Raw genomic sequence first — 13,832 nt, 5'->3', positions numbered from 1 at the left:
ACTAAACTTTCAGTAGATCCTTTCTTTTTCTTTTTTTTCTTTTTCTTTTAGATGGACTCTCGCTCTGTCACCCATGCTGGAGTGCAGTGGCGCAATCTTGGCTCACTGCAACCTCCGCTTCCTGGGTTCAAGCAGTTCTCTGCCTTAGCCTCCCAAGTAGCTGGGATTACAGGCACCTGCCACCATGCCCGGCTAATTTTTGTACTTTTAGTAGAGACAAGGTTTCACCATCTTGGCCAGGCTGGTCTTGAACTCCTAACCTCATGATTCACCTGCCTCAGCCTCCCAAAGTGCTTGGATTACAGGCGTGAGCCACCGTACCCGTCTTCAGTAGATCCTTTCTTCAGGCTATTGAAAGTTTAGTTGAGGATGTAAGAAGACTTGTATTAAACAACGGGAAACTCTTAGAACTGACAATACAGATACAAGTGTGCCATTGCGTGCCCTTAAATACATAATAACTTGCTCTGAAGGCTCAGAATAGACTGATCAGAGTAAGTGTTGCTTGATTAGAAAAGCGATAGATATGATTAGGAGAGAGGAAGCCTTGGAGCAGTATACAAAATGGAGGGACCCAAATGAACAAGGTCTGGAGGATGATTAAGGACATTGCTTATCAAGGGTGGAGTGTTCTATACATTTTTTGGAAGGGTCTAATGTTAGGCTAACGACTTCATTGGTTCCCAGGCACCAGTTGGTTTTATTAAGCTAAACCAAAGCCACTCTGTTTTCAGCAAGGAATTATATTAGTGGAAACTTAGGTTTCCAGAGTTGGAGCAAAAAGAAACCAGCAAACCAGTTAGAAGTGCCTGGCAGTAATATAAGAGTGAGGTGATGGGATAAAGGGGTCACTAAAAAAAAAGAGAAAAAGGAATGAAGCTGAGCATTACCATGGAATAAAAATCTTAAAGATTGTTGCATTTTATAAATCCCCAATTTACATATTTAATAAAAGAATTTTATAGGAAATAACCATAGGATCTTTGAGATTAAGAAATCTTTCTGAGGTACCTATCGGTGCACTGAAGTTTACTTTTTTCTTCGTAGCCTATGTAAGTAAACAATTCAGGTGATTTAGGCTTTGCTTATTTATTAGAATATTAACATTTTCTTGCTTGGTGTTTTTTAGGTAAGGATAGATACATTAGGCTTGCTTTGTGAAAGTAATCGAAGCACAGAAGTTGTTTCCGTGGAAGAAATGCAGTGGATTCAGTTCTTTATTACATATAATCTTAACAGCCAGTCTCCAGGAGTGCGGCAGCAGATCTGTTCTCTTCTTAAAAAGGTAGAATTTCCCATTAGAAGGCAAAGGGAAGTGGTGAACTTTGTTTGGGAAAGCGTTTTAAAAAAGAGCCCAGGTTTTGGGAAAGCATGGGAATGGTCACGGAATTGGGCTACCACATCTCTTCATGATGTCCCTCCTGTGACCTGTTCTCTGATTCCATAAAGCTTACATTTGGGATTAAAATCCAGAGTGAAAAGCACACACCCCTCCCCCCACCTTTTTTTTTTTAAAGGCAGGGTCTTGCTCTGTCACTCAGGTTGGAGTGCAGTGGTGTGATCATAGCTCACCGTAGCCTCAACCTCGTGGGCTCAAGCAATTCTTCCACCCCAGCCTCTCAAGTAGCTGGGATGACAGGGGCACACCACCATGACTGGCTAATATTTAAATTTTTTTGTGGAGATAGGGTCTCGTACTGTTGCCCAGGCTGGTCTTAAACTCCTGGGCTCTAGTGATCCTCTCACCTAGCCTCTTAAAGTGTTGAGATGACAGGTATGAGCCACCACGTGTGGCCAAAAGTCTTTCATTTTGGTGTAGTAAATCAACCTTGGGCTCTTTTTTTAAAGAAAAAAACCTATGCTGGAGTTCTTAGGGTGTAAGGTAGTTTTTAGAAAACTTGGTAACAGGAGAAAGAACACCCTTGCATTTTTATAGTTTTAAGCACCTCATAAAATGGTCATTATCAAATAATCCAACTTGAATTAGTCGCATAACACATTTATGGGGTGAAGAATTGGTGGAGTAGGGAAGTGTCTATATCATCTTCAGGTTTGTGCCAACTTAAAGGAAATAGGAAAACTGTGGTTTGATGATTGTATTCTGCTTTGCAATAATACTTTGTTTTTGGTATAAAAATGTTAATTTTCGGCCGGGCGCGGTGGCTCACGCCTGTAATCCCAGCACTTTGGGAGGCTGAGGCGGGTGGATCACGAGGTCAAGAGATCGAGACCATCCTGGTCAACATGGTGAAACCCCGTCTCTACTAAAAATACAAAAAATTAGCTGGGCACGGTGGCGCGTGCCTGTAATCCCAGCTACTCAGGAGGCTGAGGCAGGAGAATTGCCTGAACCCAGGAGGCGGAGGTTGCGGTGAGCCGAGATTGCGCCATTGCACTCCAGCCTGGGTAAGGAGAGCGAAACTCCGTCTCAAAAAAAAAAAAAAATGTTAATTTTCTGTCCAAAAGAAACATTATAAAATATTAAGAGATTAAAAATCAGTACTCTCCTTCCTTGAAGTTTCATTCTAAAGAATTTTGCCTCTCAGGCTGACATTTAAATTTAATGTGTGGCTCACCTCTGCTTCATTTCTTTTATCTCAAAAGTTGTTTTGTAGGATACAGGAAAGTTCTCAGGTGCTTTATAAATTGGAGCAGAGTAAATCCAAACATGAACCACAGAATGAGTTAACCAAACAGCACCCTTCTGTTTCTTTACAGCAGTATAAGGTAGGTGATATATTTCTAAACATAGAGATTGTTTAAAAACTAAAAAGTACTGTGAATAAGCATTAAAGGGAAATAAATGGAAGTCTGTTGAATTGAGTTTCTGTGCTTCTTCTTTTTCAAGCTAAGTGTTACATATTTCTTCTGGTGCTTTGGTACTCCACTTGATGTAGCCCTGAGTGTTGAAACCAGTGCTGTAGTGGAGGACTGTTACAGAATGACGTTCATTGGCTAATCTCAATCACTTTCAGCTTATATGGGCCAGATGAATTTAGTACTTTAATAGAAGGGTAATTGATTGTACTGAACTCCGCCCCTCTCCAGGGCAGAAGACTGCTGTTGCTGGGCCTGTTTTCTCTGTAGATTGACATGACTCACAGAGGCTTGATGAGTCTTGGCCCGTGGTTCAGCTTTGGAGGAAGCTTGCTGGCTGTCTTGCATCGGAGTGAGCTTGAAGAGTAGGGCTGGATTTTCGGGCATTGTGTTAATGAAATGGTTGGAAACCCGGGTACAGCAGCTGTAGTCCGGGCCAGGTCTTAGTTTGACAATCTTGAATTTCTTTTCAGCAGAACAGATTGAGATTTTCACTGTTCTTCCCCCAAATTTCACCTTTGAGAAGCAGATCCTTTTTTTTCCACTTACAATGGTAAACTTCCCTTTGTTACAAGGTTTTAATTCATTTTTTCAACTTCTGAATTTATTTTGTTGTATTATTGGAATAAAAGTTTGTCTTTATATAATTTATTTATTCAAGTGATTGAGACAATAATTAAAAGTTGTGTTAGGCAAGGTTAAAGACAGGTAACTTGGCAAGCCGAGATAGAAGACAGAGCTTACCTATTTATTTTGAGGAAGAGGTAGATTAATAGATTAATGATACATTTGTACTGTGACATACTAATAACTGTAAACATTCTTATGGATGCCCTTGGTTTTCAATTTTGTGTTTAAGAGATAAAAAGCCGTCAAACAAAGGATACATCCACTTTTTTTTTCTTTTTGTGACAGGATCTCACTCTGTTCTAGCCAGGCTAGACTGCAGTGGCACCATCTTGTCTTACTGCAACCTCCACTTCCCAGGTTCAAGCAGTTCTCCTGCCTCAGCCTCCTGAGTAGCTAGAACTACAGGCCCCTGCCACCACGCCTGGCTAATTTTTGTATTTTTAGTAGAGACAGGGTTTCACCATATTGGCCAGCCTGGTCTCAAATTTCTGACCTCAGGTGATCCACCCACCTCGGCCTCCCAAAGTGCTGGGATTATAGGCATGAGCCACTGCGCCTAGCCCTTGTTGTGTTTTAATGTGAATACTGTTTTACTTAAAAATAGCTTAACTAGGATATTTTTCAGTAATGATCCTATTCCTTTGAAACCTAATAGAATTAATAACCTAGTAAACTCTTAGCGCTTGTGGGGACCTAAAGGGTCAATCCCCAACATGTACTTCACTTGAGAAATGACTGCAGGGATCTTATGTAGAGTCAGTTAAGACTAGGGCTGTTGAACCCAACAAGACTCTGCCTTTAACAAAAAAAATGTACATATCTGTCTGGGCTACAATAGAAATTATACTTCTTGTTGACTCTGCAAAGATAGGGTTCATTAAAGTCATGATATAGCTTATGGTCAGGGTGCCAACCTGAATTATTAAGAAAGTGAACAATTGGTATCATTTTTGAAATGTACTTTTTTAATTAAAAACAAAAACACCCACTCTTGAAGGGTGTTTAATACTCTAAATATAACCTATTGTGATATAATTATACTGACTGTAATTTTTTTTTTTTTTTTAAGAATTTTATGTCATCCATTTGCAATAGTCTTTTTGAAGCATTGTTTCCTGGATCTTCCTACTCAACTAGATTTTCAGCTTTAACCATTTTAGGCTCAATAGCTGAAGTTTTTCATGTTCCAGAAGGTAAGTGTTTAATCATGTTTGGGGAAAGAATTTTTTTTATTTGCTTAATTTGAAGTTTCAGTTTTGTTGCCTTTCTTTGAGGTTTTATTCTTACCATATAATTGTTGCTTGTACATAATGAAATTGCCAGTAAAGGACAGAAGAGAAAGAAACTATCTCCCTTTTCATTGATCAGTATTTGCCAGCCCCAAACTATAATTTTCATGGATTATGCTTATTATGGAAAGAGTTCCAGCTCTTACCTCCCTAATTTGTTTTTTGCTGTTTTAAGATAGTACCCAATCTGTTCTTTAAGATTTAAAATTTGAAATAATAATAGCTTCTATTATATTTAATATTTCTGAGTGAGTCTCTGTGGTTAAAATGTGGTTTCCCTTAACACTGTCTGTTTCATACGCTTCAGTCTGGTTTCGGAAAGACAACATGAGGATGTAATTTCCAAGTATTCTGATTTAATGATACCCTTTGTTTTTCCTTCTGCGTGGCTCTCAAGAGGGTAAAATTTCATTTCCCTCTTTGAATCTTTTGGTTTTTTTTCCTTTTTGACAAGAAATGATTCTTTTTTCCCTGTACATGTGTGTATATGTGTTATAAAGTGGGATTTCTTGCTTGTGCTAGGTCTTCCTTAACTGTGGTTAAATAGGAAAATATCCTGCTCAGCTGCTCTTTCACAGGGAATGGCCGAAGCATCAGGGAGCTTTAAGCTATCGTTGGATTCTTTTTATTTTATTATTATTTTTTTTGAGATAGAGTTTTGTTCTTATTGCCCAGGCTGGAGTGCAGTGGCGCGATCTCGGCTCACTGCAACCTTTGTCTTCTGGTTTCAAGTGATTCTCCTGCCTCAGCCTCCCAAGTAGCTGGGATTGTAGGCGCCCGCCACCACACCTGACTAATTTTTGTATTTTTAGTGGAGACAGGGTTTTACCATGGTGACCAGGCTAATCTTGAACTCCTGACCTCGCGATGTGCCTGCCTCGGCCTCCCAAAGTGCTGGGATTACAGGCATGAGCCACCATGCCTGGCCGGATTCATTTTTATTTTAAATAATTGGGCAAAATGTAATTTTTTGACAGGACGACAGTTAGCTGACATAATAGAGGCTTGCTTCATTTGAGGAAAATCAGTTTTTTTATTTTGAAAAAAGTTTAAATCAACAGCAAAGTTTGAAGACTGGTTCAATGAATAGCCATGTACCCTCTACCTAGATTCATCAGGTTTTTTATTTTTATTTTTTAATTAGAGTTTCATTCTTGTTGCCCAGGCGCGATCTCAGTTCACTGCAACCTCCGCCTCCCGGGTTCAAGCAATTCTTCTGCCTCAGCCTCCTGAGTAGCTGGGATTACAGGCATGTGCCACCACGCCCAGCTAATTTTTGTATTTTTAGTAGAGATGGGCTTTCACCAGGTTGGTCGGGCTGGCGTCAAAGTCCTGACCTTGTGATCTACCCACCTCGGCCTCCCAAAGGGTTAGGATTACAGGCATGAGCCACCATGCCCGGCCGATTCGTCAGTTATTAATATTTTGCAATATTTGCTTTATCTCTGTCTTTTATTAATTTTATAAATGTAATACAGTGATCAAATTCAGAAAATTGAATGTTGAGACAATGCTTTAATCTAATATGCAATCTGTATTTAAATTTTGCCAGTTGTCCCACCAAATGGTCATTTATTTTATAGTAAAAAAAAAACTTCCCACAATCTCGGAAGCAGTCCTAGATCACGCATTGCATTTTGTTGTTATGCCTCTTTTTAGCTTCCTTTAATCTGGAAAGTTTCATGTTTCATGATATTAACATTTTGGAAGAATATGTCTCAGTGGGGGTTTGTCTCATTGTTTCCTCATGATTTGATTCATGCTGTACATTTTTGCAGGAATATTGCATAGGTGATGTGTTCTTCACAGGACATCCTATAATGGTATTGATGATATTGGATTGTTCAAGTATTAATAATGAGAAATATGATCACCTTATTTAAGTGGGGGTGGCAGGCCGAAAAATGGTCTCCAAAACACATCCACATCAAATCCTTAGAAGCTGTGAATGCAAACCTTACGTGGAAAAAGTGTCATTGTAGATGTGCTTAAGTTTAGGATTTGAGGTGAGATAATTCTAGATTTTCCTGATGGACCAAAAATGTCATCACAAGTATCCTACAAGACAGAGACAGAAATTTGACAAACAAAAGAAAGAGGAGGCTGTGTGACAGCATAGGTAGAGATTGGTGTGATATGGTTAGAGGCCATGGAATGCTTGCAGCTGCTAGAACCTGGAAGAGGCAAGCAGCAGGTTCTCCTTTAGAGCCTCTGGAGTGCATGGCCCTACTGACACCTTGATTTTGAACTTCTGGCTACCAGAATTATGAGACGATAGATTTCTGCGATTTTAAGCCACCAAGCTTGTGGTAATTGATTACAGCATTCAGTGAATGCAGGAGTCTCCCATCAATTCATAGAATTTTAATACTACTTCAGCTTTATTTAGAAAATATGTTTTTACCTGAGAGTGATTGATTACTTCAATCATATAACAAAAAGTTTCCTGCACATTTAATGTAGTTGTAGCTGCACATAAGTGTGTGGAAAATAAAACTAGGCTGAAGCATACCTATAATTTTTCAGTCAACAGAGTAATTTAATAAATTTAAATGTACTTTAAAAATGAAAAACCTGAGTCACCTTCCTAATGAATGAGTTGCATATAATTGGGCAGTGATTTATGCCATCGTAATTATGTTAGACAACTGGGAGGTAATGCAAATGGAGTAAGCCATACTGTAGCTGTTACTTTTAAAGGAGGCTTCAGAACTTGACTGTGAAGTACAGGATTGGAGATGTAAATTTCCTTCATCATCATTTCAAGAACTTCAGTGATAGGAATGTGATTTGAGATTAGTCAAATGGTTTCTGCCTTTCCTAGACCAAGAAGAGTAAGTTGCATGCATCTTTCTTATGTGGAATCAAATGCACAATATTGATGGTAAAAAATTCAACAATTAAATACTAATTTAGTGCTTATTACATGTCTAGTAGCCAAGGATATTCACTGTCCCAAACAAGGCGTTTCTTCATTTGGAGCTTATGTTTCAGTGGAGGGAGACAGGAATGAACAAAATAAGAATTTGTATGTATTACCAGTACATTATATAGATACCAGATTATGTAGATTATGTATGTACAAGATGTAGATAAGTTTTATGAAAAATATTTCAGCTGGGTGTGGTGGCCTACGCCTATAATCCCAGCACTTTGGGAGGCCGAGGCGGGTGGATCATGAGGTCAAGAGATCGAGACCATCCTGGTCAACATGGTGAAACCCCGTCTCTACTAAAAATACAAAAATTGGCTGGGCATGGTGGCGCACGCCTGTAGTCCCAGCTACTGGGGAGGCTGAGGCAGGAGAATTGCTTGAACCCAGGAGGTGGAGGTTGCGGTGAGCCGAGATCATGCCATTGCACTCCAGCCTGGGTAATGAGAGCAAAACTCGTCTCAAAAAAAAAAAAAAAAAATTTCAAGAAGCTAAGGGGGATATATAGAAGACCTAGGAGGATGGGGAGTGTTAGTGGCTTCATACAGTGGTGTCAGAAAAGGCTTCAAATTTGAACAAAGCTCTTAAACAACTGATGGATAAAAGAAGAAATCATGAAGGAAGTAAGAAAATATTTTGAGACGAATGAAAGCAAAAATACAACATACCAAAATGTAAGCAGTGCAGCAAAAACAGTGCTTATAGGGAAAGTTATAGCTGTAAATGCCTACATTAAAAGATCTTGAGTTAATAACCAAGTTAACTTTCTACCTCAAGCAATTAGAAGAAAAGAACAAACTTAACTCAAAAGGAAGGAAACAAGAAGATTAGAGCAGAGATAAGCGAAATAGAGGATAGAAAAACAATACAAAGAATCAGCGAAACCAGTTGTGCTTTTTAAAGATTAACAACATAGACAAAGTTTGCTAAATAAGATAAAAGACAGTACAAATAACTAAAATCAGAACTGAAAGTAGGAACATTTCTATTAAGTTTGCAGAAATAAAAATGATTATAAGACAATACAGTGAACAACTGTTAACACCAAGAAGATAATCTACATGAAATGGACAAATTTCTGGGAACATGAGAATTACTGACTTGAGAAGAAATAGAAAGTGTGAGCAAACCTATAACAAGAGATTGAATCAGTATTCAAAAGGCTCACAGCAAAGAAAAGTTCAGGGTGAGTGACTTCTCTAGTGAAATGTACAAAACATTTAAAGAAGAATTAACACCAGTCCTTCTCAGACTCTTTCAAAAAATTGGACTGAAGGGAACACCTCCTAACTCATTTTATAAGGCCATCATTACCCTGATACCCAAACCAGACAAAGACACTGTAAGAAATGAAAAACAGCTGGGCGTGATGGCTCATGCCTGTAATTCCAGTACTTTGGGAGGCCGATGCAGGTGAATCACCTGAGGTCAGGAGTTCGAGACCAGCCTGGCCAACAATTATACAAGAAAAAAAAAAAAAGCAGTCAGATTGGAAAACAAGAAGCAAATCTGAGCAGAGTTGTTAAAGTGACAAAAACTTCAGGTGTCAGCTCTAGGAATTTCATAGGGTTGTGCTAACTTGTAAATTAAGATTAAGTGAGAAACTTTTATCTCAATTTACATTCCTCAAATTACCTAAGCATGTTTTCAGTTCTCCTTAGGGGTTCACTTTTTAACTGTTTTTAAATGTTCTTCACATTTTGCCATGAAACCTGTTTTTCCACAGTTCTTGAGTCTTCATCCTAGAATTAAGTGGATTCTGTGATTGCCATCATACTTTTGGGATAGTTTTTTCTTTTCATCCCTTGGTTGGCTGAAATTCCTTTTTCTTTAAGAGTTTCTGGAGAAAAGTAGTTCTTAATTTCTTGCATATTATAAAATGTTTCTGTTGCTCTTACACTTGAATAAGAGTTTGATATGCAAAGTTCTTCTCACCTTCCTTCCCTGAGGATTTTGTAAACATTGCTCCATTATCTTTTAGCACTACGTGTTGTTATAGGGATGAGTGAAACCAGTTTAATTTTTTCCATTTTGTAGAGGAATTGAGCTTTTTCCCTGAATGGCCAAAAGTGTCCTTCTTTATCTTTGACTCATCATACTGATCATTCTGTGTCTGTTCATTCTAAGATATGGTAGGACTTGGTTTTTTTTTTTGGAGACTGAGTGTTACTCTATTGCCCAGGCTGGAGTGCAGTGGTGTGATCTCAGCTAACTGCAACCTCTGCCTCCCAGGTTCAAGTGATTCTCCTGTCTCAGCCCCCCAGGTAGCTGGAACTATAGGCATGCACCACCACGTCCGGCTAATTTTTGTATTTTTAGTGGATACAGGGTTTCACTGTGTTGGTCAGGCTGGTCTCGAACTCCTGATCTCAGGTGATCCACCCGCCTTGGCCTCCCAAAGTGCTAGGATTACAGGCGTGAGCCACTGCACCTGCCCAGGACTTTGTATTCTAGGTCAAGAAGTTTTAATTAAGATTTTAAAAAAGATATGTTTCTAAACTTACTTGTTTTTGTTTATTTTTAGCAATAACTTAGGAATCTTTCATATAATATCTTTTGAGAGAGAATGGAATGGTTAAAAATATTTTTTAACTTGGAGAACTGTACTTACTCTGTCATTTTAAGAAATAAAATAATGGAAAAGTTATTTTATGCTATCATGGGTAAAGTATGAAGTGTGGTTTTTTGGTACTAATTTTCTATAAATTTGGTCATATAACTTCAGAAGATTGATTTCCTTCTGTTCACTTTTAAATCTTTTGGTTTTAAAAATATTTTTAGGTAGAATTTATACAGTATATCAGCTGAGTCATGATATTGATGTTGGTCGTTTCCAAACACTCATGGAATGTTTCACCAGTACTTTTGAAGACGTGAAAATTTTAGCATTTGATCTTCTGATGAAGTTATCGGAAACAGCTGTACATTTTCAGGTATCTGGACTTTTCCAGTATAAATGTGGTATATGCATGGAAACTTTCTGTCAGCAGATAAAGCAATCTGAGGATTATCCATGCATTTGCATCTGCCTTTTTATGTTTTTGGACTACTTCTTTCAGTTGTCATTAACACCTCTCTACTATTTCTGGGTTGGTGGGAAAGGAGAAAATAGTAAAAAGTAAGTAAGGCCCAAATCAATTGAGCTTTGCTTTTTTTAATTGCTTTGATAAAAAGAGAGGTGTAGGAGGTGGTAGGTTTTATTGTTTACAAGATTATTGGTAGATTTCAGTTAACTATGGTTTCCCCTGTTCCCTTGGACTTGTAATATTCGATCAGAGCACATTGCTTACAGAAACTTGCATTTTTTGAGATAATCTCCCTTCTTCATACATTTGAGAAACTGAGTGTAAAAGAGGTAGAGAGCATGTTTCTGGTTTTTCAACCAGCAATAGCTAAACTGAGATGGAAACTTACCAAGTACTTGAGGTTAACAACAGTCCCTAGGTGCTCTACCTCATCCCCAACCCCTCCATTCTTCTTGACACATTGCTCTTCCCACTTTGGGGTAGGAATTAAAGGTGGGTTTGGAAGTGAAGGCATTGCATGGGGATAAGTCTGCAGGGAACCTCCAGACCCAGGCTCTCAGCTCTGCCCTTGAAGCTTCTCCTAGGGCTTTTGGGTCACCAGCAGAGTACTGGTTCTGGAGCTTAACTGTGGTTTTCTATTAGAGCTCTATAAAGGCTGAGGTTGCCTGCTGCAGCTGAGTCATGGTCTAGGCTGTGGTTGTTCAGCTGTGTTTAGGGCATGGTAGCTTGTAGGTGCAGTGGGATTCTGTTGGATCACATGCCAGAGGGGACAGTGTCTGTTTCTGTGGCTTCTAGGTGGCTATGTAAGATCTCAGAACATTATCTTTTTTGACTTAGGGTTTGTATTGGGAGTTGCTGTCCAGTATCCACCTATTCCTGTGATTTTTCAGGTACCCTTGTGAGCGGAAAGTTCCTTGGTGCTCAGGTTGCTAACTTTCGTTATTATACACAGTTTGTAAAGACGAGATTTTTCTCTTCCTCTCTCTATCCCTCCTTGCCTTATCATTCATCACATGTCACCTTGTATTGTGTCTATAGCTATGCCTCATTCTTGGCAAATATTTTGAGAGTACCTGGATGGAGAAGGCATATGATCGCATAAATGTGAAAGACTTGACCCTTATATAAACTATGAAGGGGCTTAGGGGGCCTCTGCATCTCTAGTTTGATAAACTTGTGCTTGGTATATTGACACTAGCTGTAGAATTCAGGAACTTTGGTACCACATGTGGTTTGCTATAGGATTTTGGTTATACTCTCTGTTTGGCTTACAGATTAGTAAAATAGTCAAAGAAATAGGCATTCAAGATTTAAAAATATTAATTATATATTTGTATCAGGGTTTTCTAGAGGGACAGACCTAATAGGATAGATGTATATATAAAGGGGAGTTTATTAAGGAGTATGTACTCACATGATCACAAGGTGAGGTCCCACAGTGTCCGTCTGCAAGCTGAGGAGCAAGGAAGCCAAAGCTGAAGAATAGGGAGAATCCGATATTCCAGGGCAGGAAGCATCCAGCATGGGAGAGAGATATAGGCCAGAAAACTAAACCAGTTTAGTCTTTCCACGTTCTTCTGCCTGCTTTTATTCGGGTTGCACTGGCAGCTGATTAGATTGTGTCCACCCAGATGGAGGATGGGTCTGCCTTTCCCAGTTCACTGGTTCAAATATTAATCTCCTTTGGCAACACCTTCACAGACGATACAGGAACAATACTTTGCATCCTTCAGTCCATTCAAGTTGACTTTTAGTATTAACCATCACAATATTATATTTCCAAAGTCTTTCTTTGGGTGTCCCTTATATAATATATAATTAATTTTTTCGTATAGTTAAGTTTACAGCAGTTTTTGAATGCTAACCTGATCTCTCTAAGGACATGTACATACATATTTTTGATAACATATTTTTCTCATAAATGGCTTGACTCTACTACCTAGTTTACTCTCCTTTTTTCTGTGGAGGTATATATCCTAGGTCTTTCTTCATATTATACTTTGATTGACCTAAGATGATGGAACAAAGACATTTTAGACTTCAAAGGCTGTTTATTATCTTTCTTACTAATGGTTAATAAAGCAGTTCAGGGACTTAACTGTCAGTTAAAAAATGGCTTAGATGCTTAATTGGTTCTTTCTAATACTTACTTAAACTTGAACTTTTGGCCACCACTTTTAAGTTTTTTTATTTAGGTCACAGAAAATAAACATATCAAATAGTAAAGAATTTAAATTTAAATAAACCAGTATTTAAATCAGCACATTTGATATTTGCTGTTGTGAAATTATAAAACATCATCAAATATTAGTAGACCTATAATCAACTTGAAAATTGAGTTTATAATTATTTTTTCCTTACATTAGATAGTTATGGAATAATCCTGGTAGAATCAGAATATTATTGAACAGCCAAATCCTGACTTCCAGACTGGTAAACACACAGCTTGCTTGTTGTTGAAATTGGGACTAGGAATCATGTCTTCTGTTGTCAGCCCAGTGCCTTTCCGTGACTGCAACAGCACACTGTCCTTTGTTGTGTCTTTAGGACAGGTGATGGGAGTGGATGTTTCTGGGAGATCTAGGTGTGGGAGCTCTGAGGCATAATTTCTGAGGCTGAACTGATCACTGTTGTTTTCCACACACATGAAGTTTCGCCAGGTACAGCGTCCCAGTGGGTTTCCAGTTTTCTCCGGTGAACTACCTGTATAGGAAGGAGGAAGGGAGAAGGGCAGTCATATGATGCCCAGGTGAAACAAGCCCTCAGAGACTGACGAACTGTCCTGCATAGAAATAATGGAGATAGTCTGGCTGTGGTCATAGCAAAATTCTGCAGGACAAAGTACACTTTTGCTGAAGAAAGAGACAGTTTTAAAAAAAAAATTTTAAGTTTTTTTGTAGTGATGAGGTCTCACCATGTTGCCCAGGCTAGTCTCAAACTTCTAACCTCAAGTGATCCTCCTACCTTGACCTTCCAAAGTGCTGGGGTTACAGAGATGAGGCACTGCACCCAGCCTGTGTTTTTTTTGTTGTTGTTGTTTTGAGATGGGGTCTCACTGTGTTCTCTTGGCTGATTTTGAGCTCCTGGCCTCAAGTAGTCCTCCTACATCAGCCTCTTGAATCGCTGGGACTATAGGCT

At 38.8% G+C, this 13,832-nt stretch overlaps 1 protein-coding gene across 6 annotated transcripts in view; it reads left to right on the top strand.

The window, feature by feature from the left end:
* THADA (THADA armadillo repeat containing) overlaps nt 1-13,832 on the top strand; it is a 357,394-nt gene that overhangs the window by 23,086 nt on the left and 320,476 nt on the right. For all 6 annotated transcript variants that reach the window (XM_064364035.1, XM_064364033.1, XM_064364034.1 and 3 more), the window contains exons 14-17: nt 1,130-1,285; nt 2,605-2,727; nt 4,517-4,640; nt 10,450-10,601. In XM_064364035.1, coding sequence (XP_064220105.1) covers nt 1,130-1,285; nt 2,605-2,727; nt 4,517-4,640; nt 10,450-10,601 — 555 coding nt within the window. The remainder of the gene's footprint in view (nt 1-1,129; nt 1,286-2,604; nt 2,728-4,516; nt 4,641-10,449; nt 10,602-13,832) is intronic.

Source organism: Aotus nancymaae, unplaced genomic scaffold (assembly GCF_030222135.1).
Source record: "Aotus nancymaae isolate 86718 unplaced genomic scaffold, 86718_ANA_hifiasm-v0.15.2.pri h1tg000057l, whole genome shotgun sequence".
Lineage (NCBI taxonomy): Eukaryota > Metazoa > Chordata > Mammalia > Primates > Aotidae > Aotus > Aotus nancymaae.
This window is presented reverse-complemented; position numbering and strand designations above follow the sequence as displayed.